Below are 18143 nucleotides of genomic sequence, written 5' to 3' on the forward strand. Positions count from 1 at the left end.
CTTCACTTCTACATTTTCCTGGTTTCTGACTTTTCACATTCATCTTCAAGAATTCTTAGCCTGTGCCTGTTCATGATAAGAAATTGTTTCTTCGTGGCTGGTGCCTACTAGCAGCTCAGAGTGGTTCATAATACTAATAAGAAGGAAATATCTGCTCGTTGTTAGGCAGAGTGCAATGTTGCCGGCGCTGCACTGGGTGCTGTACAAATATTAGCTCATTTACTCCCCACCCGAACTCTGGAGGTAGGAAATTCTGTTCTCCTTTTACAGGGAAAGTATTTTAAGAGATCATGTATTATTCACTTTGGTGTTTATAGAGCCTGACCTAGCACCTGGCACATTCAAAGAAATACAAGAATTGTTAAATAACTATTAGATGAATATTTTATTTGTTAGCTCTTTTCATATTTTGGAATCCTCTCCGGATAGGCTGTAGTAGCAGATATACTATCAAATGTCGATATCTAGTATTATTACCAGCACGTTTACCTTCACTGTTTTATTATTTATTGAAGGAGACGGACGAGTCCAAACCAGACCAGAATGCTTTTGTTATGCGAGAGGGAATGGAATGCACCCTGAGTGGCTAATTAGCAACCCCTGAAATTGGATTTTGTTCTGACAATCCTTTTGGGTGTCTTCTGAGCCTAATGTCGTGGTTACACAACACCCGGGATTATAAAAACTGAAAAATGTCCACAGTGTCCCAACAACCAGCGCAAATGAAGGCCGTGCTTTATATCCAGATGTCGTTAGACATTAGCCTCTTTATGATTTTATAGTCCGTTTACTTGGAAAATGGAACAGCATTTTCAGACCAAATTTTCTGATTTTTGCATTTTGCTGCTTTTTTCCAAATGAAAATAGAATAAAATTAAGTGGATGAAAGCCAAACTAAAAAAAATTTCTTTTTTGCTTTGCAGCCCATTAATTAGCACCTACAAAGCATCGAAATGAGAGATGCTAGTCAATGGTATATATATTATTATTGCTTTGGTTTGGTCCATTTTATGACCTTTGTTTTCAGAGTTTTCTTCTTACATTTTGCTTAGAATTACGTGAATTAAGGATCTTTTTACTGTAGCATACAATTTTCATTATAGGGCTTAATAACTTGAAAGGCACAGTCTTGGACAGGGTTGCAAATGCTTTGTCTTGGAGCTGGGAGCTCTTCAATCTGGGGTCAGTGGTCACAGGATAGTCTCATTAATCACTTGAGCAAGCCAAAAGGAGAAAAAACAAAACAAAACAAAGCCCTAAACCCTAAACATTTGTTGAAAATATGATGTCGCAATGGCAAGTTCAGAGATGAAGAATATTTCGTTTTTAAGAGACCGCATGGAATTAGCTTAATGGTGATATAATTGTGGATACGTGTTTAACAAGTAGACTTTGATTGTTACACTACTGTGTGGCTCCCTGTTTTCCTCCCTAAGATGCCATCCGAAGTGGGTCCACATTAGTTAAATGTCCTCAGATATTCTTTCCTTCTCCTCCACTCAGTTTTATAGGAAATGAAAAATGGTTCCTTCTAAGTCCAGTAAGATGAAAGGGCTTTATCATCTACATCTGTCTCTGAGTCATGTCCCTCTGTCCTCTGTCCCTTCACAGGACTGTGTGATGCAGGGGATGGAGTCTTTTTGTATGTTTGACTTTTTTTTTTTTTTAAAGTTATCTATGGCCCTCGCTGGTGTGGCTCAGTGGATAGAGTATTGGCCCTTGGACTTAAGGGTCCCTGGTTTGATTCTGGTCAAAGGCATATACCTTGGTTGCAGGTTCCCTGGCCCTGGTCAGGGTGTGTGCAGGAGGCAACCAATCAATGTGTCTCTCTCACATCGCTGTTTCTGTCTCTCCCTCTCCCTTCCACTCTCTCTAAAAATCAGTGGAAAATTATCCTTGAGTGAGGATTAAGAGCAACAACAAAAAGTTATCTATGATAGAAATATCTCAATGTCTGAAATAGGTCTTTGAATCAGTTTGTAAGGGCAAAAATTTGGTGGAAACTATTTTTGGTCATTTATTTTCAGAATCCTGTAATTCAAAACTAGATAGAATTGATCAAAATCAATAAATATTGAATGTTTGGGAAGTCTCGGGTATGACTATGTAGATTTTCATTAAACCTTGGATTTAAGTAGAGGAAGTGGTGTTCAGCATTTAAAACTTCATGTCAGATGGGGACTATGAACATAAAAGCATTACTTCAATATTTCTCTGCCCTTCTTATCTATTAATAATATACATGAAAACATTCTGGGCTTTATTTTATACGTTACTAGAGGCCCAGTGCACGAATTTGTGCACCAGTGGGGCCCCTCAGCCTGGCCTGCAGGATCGGGCCAAAACCAGCTCTCCGACATCCCCCGAGGGGTTCCAGATTGCGAGAGGGCGCAGGACAGGCTGAGGGACCCCACCGGTGCATGATGGGGGCCGGGGAGGGATGCGGGAGGTTGGCCAGCCGGGGAGGGACCGCAGGAGGGCTCCAGGGTGTGTCAGGCTTGTCTCGCTCAGTTCCGATCGGCTGGACCCCAGCAGCAAGCTAACCTACCGGTCGGAGTGTCTGCCCCCTGGTGGTCAGTGCACATCATAGTGAGTGGTTGAGTGGCCTTAGCATATCATTAGCATATTATACTTTGATTGGTTGAACGGACGACCCAACACTTAGCATATTAGGCTTTTATTATATAGGATAATCTTAGACAAGTTTACAAGACTTTGAGCTATGTAAAATGTGAATGTTGTACTCATCAGTGAACTTAGGTCAAAAGAACAATTTGAAAAATTCTGACATTTTGTTGTATCATCTTTGCAACTCAGGTTGTTGGCCTGCTGCCCTTTGTCACATGTGGCTCTCTGCCCATTTCCTCTGCCCCTTCTTCTCTGTCCCCTCAGCCACTCACGGGCCTGTCCCCCGAAGGTCATGTGCTTCTCTCTGATGTGTTATTTGTCTGCAAATCTCCAGGTGCTTTTTGCTTTTAAATAATCAAGTGTCTTTTTGAAAAAAAGTAAAAGATTGATACTCATATAGCTTACAAGTGGCATAAACAGTGGATCAATGATATGTTTATTACAACCCTTAAAATAGGGTTTAATAGTTTTTTGGGAGTTTTTTTTTTGAAGTGAGAAATTCTGTGGTGATTATGTGGAATGACTGCTTTGATCATGTACAGGGATTTGACGTCTTAAAATGTAGTTGATCCCTCAGAACATCTGGCTTCTTGTCTTTCCATGCTTCTTCCACCGCCCGCCTTGAGAGGGCCATACATGAACTGTTTTCAGGACCCGATCAGTTATCGGCACGCTTCCGTGGTGGTGTTCGAATGGCACATTGTTGGGCGATTGTAAAGGAGCAACTAGAAGTGCCTTCCTATTGTTTTTTCCCCCCCAAGATAATTTTTTTTCTGGTTAAACGGATGGGTGTCTATTTTACTAAAAAAATGTATACGCTCACTCATCTATCTTTTTGGAAATGAAATATTTTAGGAGTCTAGTAATGAGTCCAGTCACTTCTACTATAGCTTCACAGAGCTCATTTGGAAAGTCAGACCCTATCAACATCTACATTTATCTTTCTTGACGGCAGAGGGCAGCAGAGTTCTAAATGAGAGGCATCCCTGCCCCTTCCCTCCTGCTCGCTTCTGGACAGCTCTCAGCTGGCAGTGAAACTCACCTGAGCGTCTCTAGTCACCTTGTAAAATTTCACATTCCTGTGCCTGCCTTGTCCTCCTGTGAAATACATGTGAATGTGGAGGTACAACTTGCTCGATCCATGTGCAAGTGATAGTAACCGGTCTGAGGTTTTCATTAATTTCTTAATGTTACCGGTAACTTTCCATGAAATGCCTTAACAAACTTTACTCTCTTACTGAAGATATATTCGTGTGTACTTGATTTTATAGAGAAAAGGATGTGGTTTCCCAGATATCTTCATTTAAACTCTTGAAATAATTTTCAGAAGCTAGGTCAAATTATGCGGCTAAAATGTTTTAGATGATCACATATACCTCTTTATGGAATATTTCTGAATATCATATATACAGATCATTTTTCTAAAAGTTATGCGGGTTAAACTCTCACCGCGAGTAATTTCGCTTTCCAGGCAATGAATCGCTCCCTGGCGAATGTGATTCTTGGAGGCTATGGTACCACTTCAACAGCTGGTGGAAAACCCATGGAGATTTCTGGCACGCATACAGAAATCAACCTGGAGAATGCCATCGACATGATTCGAGAAGCTAGTAGCATTATTATTACTCCAGGTACAAAAAAAAAGGGCATTGTCATTGATTACACTAACAACTTCCTATAATAGGAAAACATCTAACCGGCACTTGTTTGTTTTTGAAAACATAATGGGAACTTAGAAGCAACCCTATTGTTATATAGTGAAAGGTATTGAGAATTTTCAGCTTGTGTTAATATTTTGGAGATCACATAGAGATTCTATAAATTGATGACGTGGTTCTAGCCATGTCTTCCAGTGATTCTGTACCAATGTTGAATCATTTTCAAGTCTTGGTTGTTTATTCCTCATTGATAATCTTTGGGCCCGTTGTCAGGATTAAGTTAGATATAGTATAGGAAAGTAGCTCACTCTTAAACCTGCTCAGCAAGTGTTAGTAAATGTTAATCTCTTTCTTTTTAAAAACAAATATTTAAAAAATCATTGCGATTCCTGTGGTTTCCACCAAGGTGAGGTTACGTCGTCTAGTAGAAAGAGCTTGGTCTGGGAGTCATTGCATCTCATTTTGGTTTAATTTTGCTTCTGACAATCGACATGACATTGACCAAGCCATTTGATCTCTTCAGGCCTCAGTTTCTTTTTAAAAAAATATGTTTTTATTGATTTCAGAGAGGAAGGGAGAGGGAGAGAGAGATAGAAACATCAGTGATGAGAGAGAATCATGGATCGGCTGCCTCCTGCATGTTCCTATTGGGGATCGAGTCTGCAACCAGGGCATGTGCCCTGACCAGGAATTGAACCGTGACCTCCTGGTTCATGAGTCGATGCTCAAGTATTGAGCCACACTGGCTGGGCAGTTTCCTTCTTTTCTGAAGTTGAGTTTAGTTCTTCTTCACTATGAAGATAATGCTGTGGTATTACAGGCAACATACTATTTTCAGATTAAGCTTTTAACTCTGTCATGTTATATTATAGGCATTTTCTGTAAAGCAAATCTGTTGATTTGACATGTGGGTAGTTGGTTGGTTGGTTCTATACTAAGATATAAGTAAACATTAGCATAATTGGGTGTTCAGGTACAAGCCTTCTCACCTGGGCCAGCATCATTTTCTGCAGACATTGGAGACTTGGGTTGGGGTTTGGTTGTCTCAGAGACAGGGCGGCTGCTGTCAGCTCTGTGTGGGAGCAGGCACATTGCATTTGCTAGAATGCCTGGAACATTCCTGCGGAAAGAATCATCTCCCTCACAGTAGGCCTGGTGTCACCTGCGGAGAAGCGGTGCTGGAGTGGAAAGGTGGGAAGATGTGAGGGACTGACAGACAGAGACAGAGAGAGAGACAGAGGGAACACAGCGTGTGGGTGGTGTGTGGGAGAGGGTGCCCAGCAGTATGAGACCTGCACAAGACTGAGGAGGGACCATTAGAATTTGAAGTTGGAATTTAGGCCAGTATTTTAAAAATTCCATATTATAAGTTTGCTTTCATTTTTAGTCCTATTCATGGATTGGTTTTTTGGGGCATAAAAATGTTTCCATCCAGAGAGGAATTTCAAAATAAAACCGCATTCTCCCGTGTTCTTGGCGTTCCCCGCAGGCTACGGACTGTGTGCGGCCAAAGCGCAGTACCCCATCGCCGACCTGGTGAAGATGCTCACGGAGCAGGGCAAGAAAGTCAGGTACGTCCTGCGCTCGGCTCGCGGTGTGTGTGCAAGCAACGCCGATGGCTTCCTTGTGGATGACTGTTTCCTTTTTGTTGTCATCTTGCATGCAGTTTCTATTTGACAAGAAAGGAATGTGTGCTTATTGAATAAAATCAGAAAAACACATATAAGTAGGAAGAAGCAAAAAGTAATCATAGTCCCACCACCTGGAGACAACCCCTCTTTGTGGTGTGGCCGAGTTCACCATTCACTTTATGTGGCGGGAACACTTGCTCCATAGCTGTCAGTTGACGCTTGAACAGCCACCCCCGTTTCTGCTGCTCCCCATGCTCAGAGAAACTCTTCCATAACGAACTAAAGGGGTGACCCCCGGAGGGTCCAGTCTCTCTACCTGTGGGTTTGAACGGTAGGAACAGAAGCATTGGTCCAGCGATGGGCTCAGACACCAAGTTGAGCAGGTCAAAGTCTACACCAGGGGTGGGGAACGGACGGCCTGTGGGTGTATAAGGCCCGTGAAATCATTTGGCCTGGCCCTGCGAAGGCATTAGGAGTAGGTTCATTAAATATTTGACCAAATGTAGTAGGCTAAGTTTTTAAAAAAATATATTTTATTATTATTATTATTTGTAATCCTCACCCTGGGATATTTTTTCCATTGATTTTCAGAGAGTGGAAGAGAGAGGGAGAGACAGACAGAAATATCGACTCGAGAGAAACACATCGATTGGTTGCCTCCCACACTCACCCGGACTAGGGCCCAGGCCTGGGAGGAGCCTGTAATCCGGGCACATGCCCTTGACTGGAATCGAACCTGGGACCCTTCGGTCTGCAGGCCAACACTCTATCCGCTGAGGCAAACCAGCTAGGGCAGCAGGCTAATTTTAAGTTGATAATTCTGTATGGCCTGAGGATGATGTTATAAATATCCAGATAGCCCCTGGCAGAAAAAGGTTCCCCCTCCCTGGTCTAGACCAACCCTGTGCAGTAGACCTTTCTGTGGAAATGGAATGTTCTGGATCTGCACCCTTCCAGAACGGTGGCCATTTGATGGGCTTCGCCTAAGAAATTGACTTAAACATTTTTTTAAAAAGTAAAAAGAAAATTTTTCAATTCCAGTTGACATTCAGTATTTTATTAGTGTCAGGTGTAGAGCACAGTGGTGAGACACGACTGTTTCTTAAAGTGGAGTTTTGCTCATGTAATCTTAGGGAAAGAACTTAAGTGGCAAACCCCCCTGTTCTCATAACCGTAGTCTTCCTACCTAGTTTTTGCTGTTTCTGTCTAATAGCATCAAACCTAAAAATAGGTTCAGGTGACAGAGGGAAATTTTATTATATGGGATTCCAGGGTAATTATTAACAGGGAAAACCAGAAGTCCCGTCTCTCTGACCTTGGGTCCCGTCATCCAGGTGACCTTGCTTGACCAAACACGCCTGAAAGGAGAGGTCAGTGAAGAGGCAGACCCCGTGGGAACCTGTGGGCTGGTTAACGGTGGACTCATGTAGCTCACCCCGTCAGGGGGGAGAAGACTGCTGGGGCTTCCCTTGTTATAAACCTTCCACTCTCTGAAATATGCATTAGCGCAACCACTGCTGCGGCCACTTGCCATTTGGGCAGAGGCCTTTGCTCCTGGGAGGGCAGCAGGCGGGTGGCGAGCGGAGCACTGCATTTCCAGATCTTTCCATGGCCCTGGATGGAGGGTGTGAGGGATGGAACAATGGGGAGGTAAGGGATGACCCTCGTAGCCCTTTGTGTCTGCCCTGTGCACGCACCCTGGCTCCGTAGTCTGGAGCTGGGCTACTGGGAGGCTGTGCAGGGCCCTGCATGTCTCGGAAGGGAAATGCCGTGTCCCGGGGAAGCCACCCTCTAGCAGTGGCGTTGACTTGAGAGAGGAGGTAAGGCTATAATTAAGGAAAATTGTCTGTTAATGAAAGTTCCTTGCAGATGCCAGTCTTTCACTCTTGTCTGGGGCAGATGATAAGAAAACAGGCCCAAGAGCGTGCCTAGAGCCGGGCAGGGTTCCTGCTGGACTGCACGCAGAGTCCGGGTTTTCGCCTGAATGTCACACTGTTAACTAACAGTGGTAAAAGGGCCTCAGGTGGTTAAACCAGAGGGTTATCTAAAATGTTTGAGCGTTGGCTGCATAGTCTTTCTCTCTTTCTCCCCACCGTTCCTTCTTTCACTCCTTCCTCCTATCTCTACTTTCTGGCAATCTAAAGTCTGTGTTTTTTTAAAATGTGAAGAGTTAAAATATTACTTTGTGGTAGGACCAGCATTCCTGGGATGTAGTGGTTCCCACATGTAGGATCATCTTCGGTGAATTGCGGATTGACGATGAGAAAAGTCATTGACGTTGTTTCTTTATTTTCACACTAGAGGCCCGGTGCATGGATTCGTGCATGGGGTGGGAGTGGGGGGTTGGGGGGGTAGGGGGTCCCCTCAGCCTGGCCTGCGCCCTCTCACAATCCGGGACCCCTTGGGGGATATAACAGTGCGCCCAGTGGCAGGTGGCCAGGGAGGAGCCCAAGCTGGGGCCTGGTGACCCGCTACGCTCATCCCAGCCTGCTGCGCCTGCCTGCCGCGGCCGCTTGGTAGCACTGCTGTGGAGTGGGGAGAGGCTCCTGCCACCGCAGCCACGCTCACCAGCTGTGAGCACGGTTTCTGGCTGAGCGGTGCTCCCCCTGTGGGAGTGCACTGACCACCAGGGGGCAGCCCCTGTGTTGAATGTCTGCCCCCTGGTGGTCAGTGCGTGTCATAACAACTGGCAACCTGTCGTTATGATAAGAAGTCTCATTTCGGTAACTCACTCCTACATTCACGTAGGGTACGAAACTCTGCTTCTGTGTGGTCACAGTCGCCCCGGAAAGCGTTCGCAGACCTACCAGTGAAAAGGATGTGTTACAGAAGCTTTAATCACTTTCCTAAAAGAAAGTGTTTTTCTGTACTCAGTCCGCTTGTGAAAATCACATGTAGTATAACGCCTGCTGTCACCATGTAGATGTTTAGGAGATGAGCGGCCAATCTAATAAAACAGAGGAAGATGGCTTCCAGGCCTCCGTTATCCTTAGGGAAGGGCATGATTCATTTCATGTTGTTCTCTGCGTGCCCACTGACCAGCCTACGGTGGCCAGCCGTCCTGGGAACTCAGCCCAGTGTTAGAGGGGTGGGCGCAGAGCTGGGAGCATCAACGACTGCTGGCAGGACGTGAAAGAAAAAGAATAAGAGGAAGGAAAAAATGCTCTGTAAAGAAAAGGGAGAAGACAAATGGATGTTCGTTTCTGATCTCATTAAAATTTGCATTTTTGTCCACGGGGACATAATAGAAACTGTTTTGGGATGACATCTGTCACACTGCTTGGGAAAAGTGATTATTTGATTTAAGATTAATGGGAGATATATAATTATATGTTAGTGTGTTATAGTTTTTCTTTTTTTTTTAAAACTGTAGTAGGTTGAATTTTCAACACACTGGCTTTGTAACAAGTTATGCAAATCTTGCGTTTGCTTTAAACGGAAGAGAACGATTCTTGCTAACACGATGACAGTGGATTATCATCGTTTTTCCTTTCTCGCTTCTGTGTGAAGATTTCTTATTTATTTAAAGGGAATCACAGGAACTTTGTTGACTTTGCCTCGGGTGTCGTCATCTTTTCACAGGAGACAGGCACGTTTTCTTTACAAGGTTAGGACTGTGCAAATCCGTAGATGCTGACTTCCTTTTACAGAGGCGGGCGGCTGTCTGGACAGGAGGCTGCTGCTGTGGTTACCTTGCCCTTTAAAGGGAGAAACGTGCATTTGCAGTCGCGGTACCTCAGTCCTTTCATCACTGGGCGTTCCCATGGGCTCCTGGAGCACAGCTGCGGGCCGCTGGCTTAGGAGCTCTGAGCCTCAGGACCCCCTCACGCCCAGCATCCAGATGTGGTGACATACTCCCACACAGCCCTCATGGAAACGGGCCAGTGTGGACATATGACTGTCATCAATGAGTGATGCCCAAGTGGCGCCAAGAAAAATTGCATCTGTCACCCAGCCCGTCTGTGTGACTTCATGGGCCGTGATGGATGCAGAGATACTGCCGTCTCCCTCCTGGGCCGTAGTCAGAACACGCTCACCGGGAGCTGAGGTGCAGCGGGGCCCAAGGTGTTTCAGGACAGGGCTCGTTGGGAACATCGGGAAAGCCCACTGACTTAGACTTTCTTTACTGGCCACGGTGTTGTCGCTTCCCAGTGACTCAGAACACTTTTGGAGCTCACCTAACTCACGCTTGATTTCTGCAAGCTTTTTATGGAAAATCTTACAAGAGCACAGGCATCTCTTTTTGTTATTTCCCAGTCTTTGCATTGCTATGATCGGCTTTTCATTATAAAGCAGAGATAGTGTTGCCAATGAATAATTCTTAGGAAGAGCTGTAATTTTTTTTACAATTAATCACTGCTTAATTTTCTTTAAAAAAATGTTTTTATTGATTTCAGAGAGGAAGGGAGAGGGAGAGAGAGGTAGAAACATCAATGATGAGAGAAAATCATGGATTGGCTGCCTTCTGCATGTCCCCTACTGGGGATCAAGGCCGAAACCTGGGCACGTGCCCTGACTGGGAATCAAACCAAAGCAAGTCTGTGTCTTCATTCACATCTGAGTTCAACCTACGTGCAGAGTCGCCAAGAACCTCTCACATCGAAGGCGTCTGTTATGCTCCTAGGACAGTGATGGCGAACCTATGACACGCGTGCTGTGCAAATCCGTAGATGCTGGCTTCCTCTTACAGAGGCGGACGGCTGTCTGGACAGGAGGCTGCTGCCGTGGTTACCTTGCCCTTTAAAGGGAGAAACCTGCATTTGCAGTCGAGGTACCTCAGTCCTTTCATCACTGGGCATTCCCATGGGCTCCTGGAGCACAGCTGCGGGCCTCTGGCTTAGGAGCTCTGAGCCTCAGGACCCCCTCACACCCAGCATCCAGATGTGGTGACATACTCGCACACAGCCCTCATGGAAACGGGCCAGTGTGGACATATGACTGTCATCAATGAGTGATGCCCAAGTGGCGCCAAGAAAAATTGCATCTGTCACCCAGCCCGTCTGTGTGACTTCATGGGCCGTGATGGATGCAGAGATACTGCCGTCTCCCTCCTGGGCCGTAGTCAGAACACGCTCACCGGGAGCTGAGGTGCAGCGGGGCCCAAGGTGTTTCAGGACAGGGCTCGTTGGGAACATCGGGAAAGCCCACTGACTTAGACTTTCTTTACTGGCCACGGTGTTGTCGCTTCCCAGTGACTCAGAACACTTTTGGAGCTCACCTAACTCACGCTTGATTTCTGCAAGCTTTTTATGGAAAATCTTACAAGAGCACAGGCATCTCTTTTTGTTATTTCCCAGTCTTTGCATTGCTATGATCGGCTTTTCATTATAAAGCAGAGATAGTGTTGCCAATGAATAATTCTTAGGAAGAGCTGTAATTTTTTTTACAATTAATCACTGCTTAATTTTCTTTAAAAAAATGTTTTTATTGATTTCAGAGAGGAAGGGAGAGGGAGAGAGAGGTAGAAACATCAATGATGAGAGAAAATCATGGATTGGCTGCCTTCTGCATGTCCCCTACTGGGGATCAAGGCCGAAACCTGGGCACGTACCCTGACTGGGAATCAAACCAAAGCAAGTCTGTGTCTTCATTCACATCTGAGTTCAACCTACGTGCAGAGTCGCCAAGAACCTCTCACATCGAAGGCGTCTGTTATGCTCCTAGGACAGTGATGGCGAACCTATGACACGCGTGTCAGAGGTGACACGCGAACTCATTTTTTTGGTTGATTTTTCTTTGTTAAATGGCATTTAAATATATAAAATAAATATCAAAAATATAAGTCTTTGTTTTACTATGGTTGCAAATATCAAAAAATTTCTATATGTGACACAGCACCAGAGTTAAGTTAGGGTTTTTCAAAATGCTGACACGCTGAGCTCAAACGGTTCGCCATCACTGGCCTAGGAAGTGGCCTCTTCTCGCAGGTTCTGACTGTTGACCAGACTTCCTTTGGCTTCATACTGTCCCCTGCATGTTGATATGGAGGGAAGCACAGATGGCTGTGTTAGAAGCCTGTGACTTCGGTGTCTCGTAAAGCCGTGCATTCTAGACTCATCCCTTGGAAGCCCTTGTGGTCTGAGGGAAAAACTCACAGCCGATGAAACCAGGGCCTCTGACCATCAGGGTGACTTTGGGTTCTTAGTCCTAGTGTTAGTGAGAAGAAACTCTCTGAGCTGATTCTCTTCAATAAGGTTCAAGTAAACATAAATAAACAAAAGGCCTCTTCTCATTTCAGGTCCAAATTCTTCCGTATCTCGCGTATAGTGTGCGTTTTGGGCTGCTCACTAGCATGCACTTCAAGAGCCACTCAGCAGCATCATTACTAGTAGTTCTTCTGACAGAAAGATGAAATTCGGTACAGTTTCTACTAAATCTCTGCACTATGTCAGAATATAGTATTCTAGAACATTAGTGGCAGACTAGATGTTTCATGTTTTCTCTGATATCATTCTCCATCGCCTCATTGGCTGTTTTGAAATAAAATTGCTTCATAGTCCTGTTTCCCTTCTGGTGATGGAAGAGCCAGATGTGGGCCCAATCTGTAGTAATCTCCTCCACGTGGACAAGGTCGTGTTGTGACACGGTCAGTGTTTGCACGAGATCGCCCGATTGCACCCTGTTTGGAAGACTTCTTGTTCTTTGTGTGGCTTCTGTGGCACAGGCCACATGTGCCCATGGGAAATGTGACCGCCGCCCTTTGTCATAAAACAGGTCCTATTATTCTGTCCTAGAAAAATGGAGCCCTTGAGACCTATTTGTAAGCTCGTTAACAAATTCATGATTTTCTTCCTGAAGAAAGGCAGGCCATGGACGAACACCAGATTTCAGATCAGAGTAGCAGCTCGGCCCTTATTTGCCTTCAAAAAAAAAAAGAAAAGAAAAGAAAAGAAAGGTACATAATGTTCTCTCGTTCTGGCTGTTGGAAAGCGCTAGGAAATTAAACGAACATTTTCTTTTCATTTGGAATTGTATGAGTGAGTTCGTCTGGGCCACTGCTGGTCGGAAGGACTTTCACAATTTTAGAAAGCTGGGTGTCTGTCCTTTAGCCCAAGAAGCTTTGCCAGAAAGTTGATTCTGTAGCTTTCTTCATTAATCAGTTTGTGTCGACACGGTCTGCCTCGTCAGGCAGTTTTTCCACTCGTTACCAGGTTCCTCCTCAAATGGATGGGCTAACCCCACCCAGCTGGTCCCCGCCTTTTCATCAGCAAGGATTAATTTATGCCCCATTTAATGTCCCCTGCTTCACATTTTATAACGTTTTCTTCTAAACTACATTTACTACAAAATAGCTTTTTCTTGCACTTTGAATAAGTGACCTATAACTGTCAATCAGAAATTCTGATCAGAATGTAATAAACCAAAGAAACCTGCCTTTTTCAGATCCCATCATATTTTTCACAGATGAAATGCACAATGAGTAAAAAATATTGAAAGTAGTAACAAATCTTTTTATTACTTCAATGGACCCTTCTCAGGTTGGAGCATTGCACATGCAAACATATAATCGTGTGTAGCACATACCAGGGACTCTTTATGGCCTCAAAGGGGGAGCTACAGCCTGTTTTGTGACTCAACAATTTGTACACGTTTACTTGCTATAATTCTGAATAAAGGATTCCTACCTTAGGAAGTGGTTGGATTGGAGAATCTTTTTTAAAAAAATATATTTTTATTGATTTCAGAGAGGAAGGGAGTGGGGGAGAGAGAGAGAAACATCAATGATGAGAGAGAATCATTGATCCACTGCCTCCTGCACATCCCACTCTGGGGGTTGAGCCCACAACTCGGGCATGTGCCCTGACTGGGAATTGAACCCATGACCTCCTGGTTCATAGGTTGACACTCAATCACTGAACCACACCGGCTGGGCAGGAAACAATACTTTTTGCCTAATAGTATCTGTGGAAGGGTTGAAGATGGCCTTTTGAAATTTGACTCTGTTAAAGTAAATTTGTATTCTAATATTAGTTATGACCAAATTCCCACTGAGTTTAGTGTTCACAATTGTTTGCCTCAGTCTCTATTGTTAGCCTCGGTCTCTGTTGACTATCATTTCTCTAGTCTTTTGATGTAGTTGTGAGTACAAACCATTTCTGGCTTTTGTTGAATTACATTGGTATTTACTAGGATTTCAAGTTAAAAATTAGAAAACCAACTTAGAAAATGTTGGCATCAAACCAACATTTGTCTTAATGTAAAAATGTGTGTTTCTTTTTATATAAGTGACCATTAAAATGTGGATGTATTTGAAAGATACAGATGAACATTTAAATTACCAAAATGTATTTGAGTATAATTTACAGGTTACATTTACTGAAGGCTTATGTGTGCCAGGCGGTATCATCACTCCCATTGTTCACATGGGGAAAGGGCGGCACAAGGAAGTTAATTGTCTAAATGTCTTGAACCCAGGCCGTGGATCTCTAGAGCGTTTCACTGCTACTCTATGCTGCTTCCCCAAATTCTTTTTAAAAAAAAAATATATTTTATTGATTTTTTACAGAGAGAAAGGGAGAGGGATAGGGAGTTAGAAACATCGATCAGCTGCCTCCTACACACCTCCTACTGGGGATGTGCCCACAACCAAGGTACATGCCCTTGACCGGAACCAAACCTGGGACCCTTCAGTCCGCAGACCGACGCTCTATCCACTGAGCCAAACTGGCTAGGGCTCCCCAAATTCTTTCTCTAAAAGGAGATGCGGGAAGTTTATGAGTAAGCCTACCTTACGGGGCACACCTTTCATTGAGCACGAGAATCGAGTGCCAGGTACTGATAAATGAGCGTGGTTCCTGTACTAAGGAGCTCTTGGCCTGGACAGCGCAGCCATGGGGAGGAGGAGCTGCATAAGGAAAGAGTGTGGCGGCTGCAAGATCTCTCTGATCTCATTTAGTAGTTCTTTCCCTTCTGTAGAATCTTGTTGTGGTCAGGGACAGCCGGCTCTGTTTTGTTAAGCATGTACACAATAAAAATAATTTTTTTCTAGTTCAAAGGGAAGAACCAAGAGGCTAGTAGACTTTGCAGTTCAGAATTCTGGATATTCTTCATGTGATGATGGGACATTGATGAGCTTTGGCCGTAGGTTCCTGGAAATTGCCGGTCTTGGCCAACCGATGTCTGATACAATTAACTTTAATACATACTTTGGAGATCAGCCAGTTCCATGGGCCAGAATTGTTATAAACTCCCATTGCCTCATCAACATGCACATACATATTTCTACAAATGTAGCGTGTTCTGTTGTTTCTCTCAAAACATTGGCATTCTCTTATAATAGTCTTGCGTGTGTTTGTCTCCAATCTTAGCATCTTAAAAGTTTAGTATAATAAATTATTATACAAACAGATATAAAGTGATCTGCCCTTTGGGATGTTCAGCATAACATGTTGGTTAGCTTTGCGGTTATTTACCCTTTGCAACTAGCTCAAAAGAAACATCATCTTTATGAAGTCTGCAGCTAATCGCATATTAAAATAATAACTCATACATTTAGAGGTTTTTGATTTCTAATTTGGTCCATGACACCTCAGTGAAAGCATAAAGATGATAGCCAGTGGATTAATTTAAGGATAAGCAAAGGTAGTATTAAAAACAAATAAACAAATTAAAATTAAACAAAAATATTGGAATCAAAGAGGAATACAAAATCGAAATCCAAAAGTAAATCACAAAGTGTATATTGTGCCAAAACCGGTTTGGCTTAGTGGATGGAGCTTCGGCCTGCGGATTGAAGGGTCCGGGGTTCGGTTCCGGTCAAGGGCATGTGACTGGGTTGCGAGCACATCCCCAGTGGGAGATGTGCGGGAGGCAGCTGGTCGATGTTTCTCTCTCATCGATGTTTCTAACTCTCTATCTCTCTCCCTTCCTCTCTGTAAAAAATCAATAAAATATATTTAAAAAAAAAAACCAAAAAAAACACACAAAGTGTATATTGGTTTACTCAGCTAAAATAGAAACTCTAGTTCATGGAATTTTAGGACTGGAAAGGGAGTTTGTGGCAGACCCCCAAGTATGTTCACCTCCTAATCCTTAAAATCTGTGAATGGGTTGCCTTCCATGGCAAATGGCAAAAGGAACTGTTGTAGATTTGAGGTGAGGATTTTGAGATAGGGAGATATCCTGGATTATTCAGGTGGGCCTGTGTAGTCACTAGGGTCAGACTCAGAGAAGTGACAATGGAAAGAGAGGTCACAGTGATGCAGCCACAAGCCAAGGAATGGGGGCAGCCTCTTGAGGCTGGAAAAGGCAAGCAATGGATTCCTAGTCCTACCAGCACCATGATTTCAGTGCAGAGAAATGGACTTTGGACTCTGACCTCCAGAACTGTAAGAGCATCATCAATTTGTGTTGCTGTAAGCTCCTAAATTTGTGGCAATTTGGTACAGCAGCAATAGGAAACTAATTCACACCTTGAGTGTCATGTAGTATGACTCCCAGTCTTTCTTTAAGTCTCACCAATCAGGTTTGGGAAGAGGAGAGGACCTGGGGAAGCAAGAAATACTTCTTGGTGATCAGAGGGCTGAGAGATTAAGAGAAAGTTTTTGGTGTTCAAGACTACTATGAACATCGCAGAAGAGCTCAGATGAGTCCTTGGTGGCAGTTAGTACTATAGGAGTGGGGTAGAGGAATATCTTACATTATTCTGGAAGTCCCGAGTCCACCCAAGCTGGTCCTCTCTTATGGGTAGTTCAGACCATTGAGGATCCCCTGCCTCCTCCCATACCTGGAAGGCTGTCCCAGCTGCTGTAGCTGTCTTGATCATGTCCAATGCCAACCAACCATCCTTCGTATTTGCATGGGAAATACTCTTGACTCCAAATGCATCATCTCAGATTAATGAGCTTCTCTCTCCTTGATCCACAGAGAAGAAGCCTGCAGCATCCCCTAATTGGGCCATTTGTTTTAAATTAACAGAAAGTAGTCTTTTTTTTTTCCTGAAATTTTAAGTCCAATTCTTCCTTTTGCATTTGAAGATCATTTTATTTTATTCTGTGTAAAGAAAATGAGGACTATTTGGTCAACTTCTGTTTTGTTTGGTCTGCTTGAAAATAGTTTTGCCATTTTTCTAGCCAGCTGATCTTTTTTCACTTAGAGCGTGTTATTTTCTAAGTCGGTGTTCTGTGTTTCTCCTGAACCTCTGATGCTTTTGAGCAACAGCTCCCTGAACAGAACCTAGTTATTTAGTTGTATCATCGGGTCTAGTCGGTGACAGAGGTAAGACCACCTGTGGGTGAATCTGGGAAAGCAACCCTGTGCTAATTTGGAATGTTGACCTGAAATGGACACAGTTGAAATGCAAATGGGCATTAACTTTGAATGAAAATTAGCTGATTAATAATATGTTTAAACCTCTGTAAAGTGAAAAGAGCTTTTCAAGCTAAAAGAAATTTTTTTTTCATTTCTAATAGGTGAGTGGACATGGTCACCATTTTTTTAAAATATATTTTTATTGATTTCATTGACAGGAATCGAACCCAGGACCCTTCAGTCTGCAGGCCAATGCTCTATCCACTGAGCCAAACCAGCTAGGGCCAAACTAAAATTTTTGATTTTAAGATGCTCTTTTGAAAATTATTTTTTCCCATCATTGTAAAAAAAAAAAAAAGACACATCAGGCCCCTGAAATGTAATTAATTATAGGATTTCTGCCTTTGTTGGAGGACATTCTCTGGGCCTTTGGTTCTCCCACACAATATTTAGAAAAATGGTGAGTTAGTAGCCATTTAGTAAACCAAACACTGCATTGAAATGCATAAGAAATTACAGTTTCAGTTTAAGTTCTTCTTGGCTGAGATTTGGTTTGTTAATCTTGGTAATGTATTTTGTTAGGTACAGTATTTACAAGGAACTATTAGCTGGGAGAAAGAGAAATATGGACTCTGTTTACTCAAATGCCCATTGAGCAAAAAGTATAGATGGTTATTATTTCTAACAACTGCTCATTCTTATTATGGATCAATTTCAATAAAATAGCTCTGAGAGAGAACACTGAAAGCCCTTAATTTTTTTTCTTTTTCTCTTGAGGTAAGAATAAGGGATAGAGGCAAACTGCTTTGAGCTCTCTTTACGACCTTGCAGACTGACCGGTGTGGCTCAGTTAATGAATGTTGTCCCATGCATCGAAAGGTTGCCAGTCCGATTCCCAGTCAGGGCATATACCCAGGTTGCGGGTTTAACCCTTTGAGCGCCAACCAATATCCTAGGAACTATGCTAAAATTGCCA

The 18143-nt window shown here is 43.5% G+C and overlaps 1 protein-coding gene across 1 annotated transcript in view; it reads left to right on the top strand.

Annotated features, from left to right (window-relative positions):
• The window catches only part of NNT (nicotinamide nucleotide transhydrogenase), a 92991-nt gene that overhangs the window by 64736 nt on the left and 10112 nt on the right, over positions 1-18143 (top strand). Inside the window, exons 18-19 of the mRNA XM_005871035.2 lie at positions 4100-4259; positions 5776-5857. Coding sequence (XP_005871097.1) covers positions 4100-4259; positions 5776-5857 — 242 coding nt within the window. The remainder of the gene's footprint in view (positions 1-4099; positions 4260-5775; positions 5858-18143) is intronic.

Source organism: Myotis brandtii, unplaced genomic scaffold (assembly GCF_000412655.1).
Source record: "Myotis brandtii unplaced genomic scaffold, ASM41265v1 scaffold328, whole genome shotgun sequence".
In the NCBI taxonomy this organism is placed as follows: domain Eukaryota; kingdom Metazoa; phylum Chordata; class Mammalia; order Chiroptera; family Vespertilionidae; genus Myotis; species Myotis brandtii.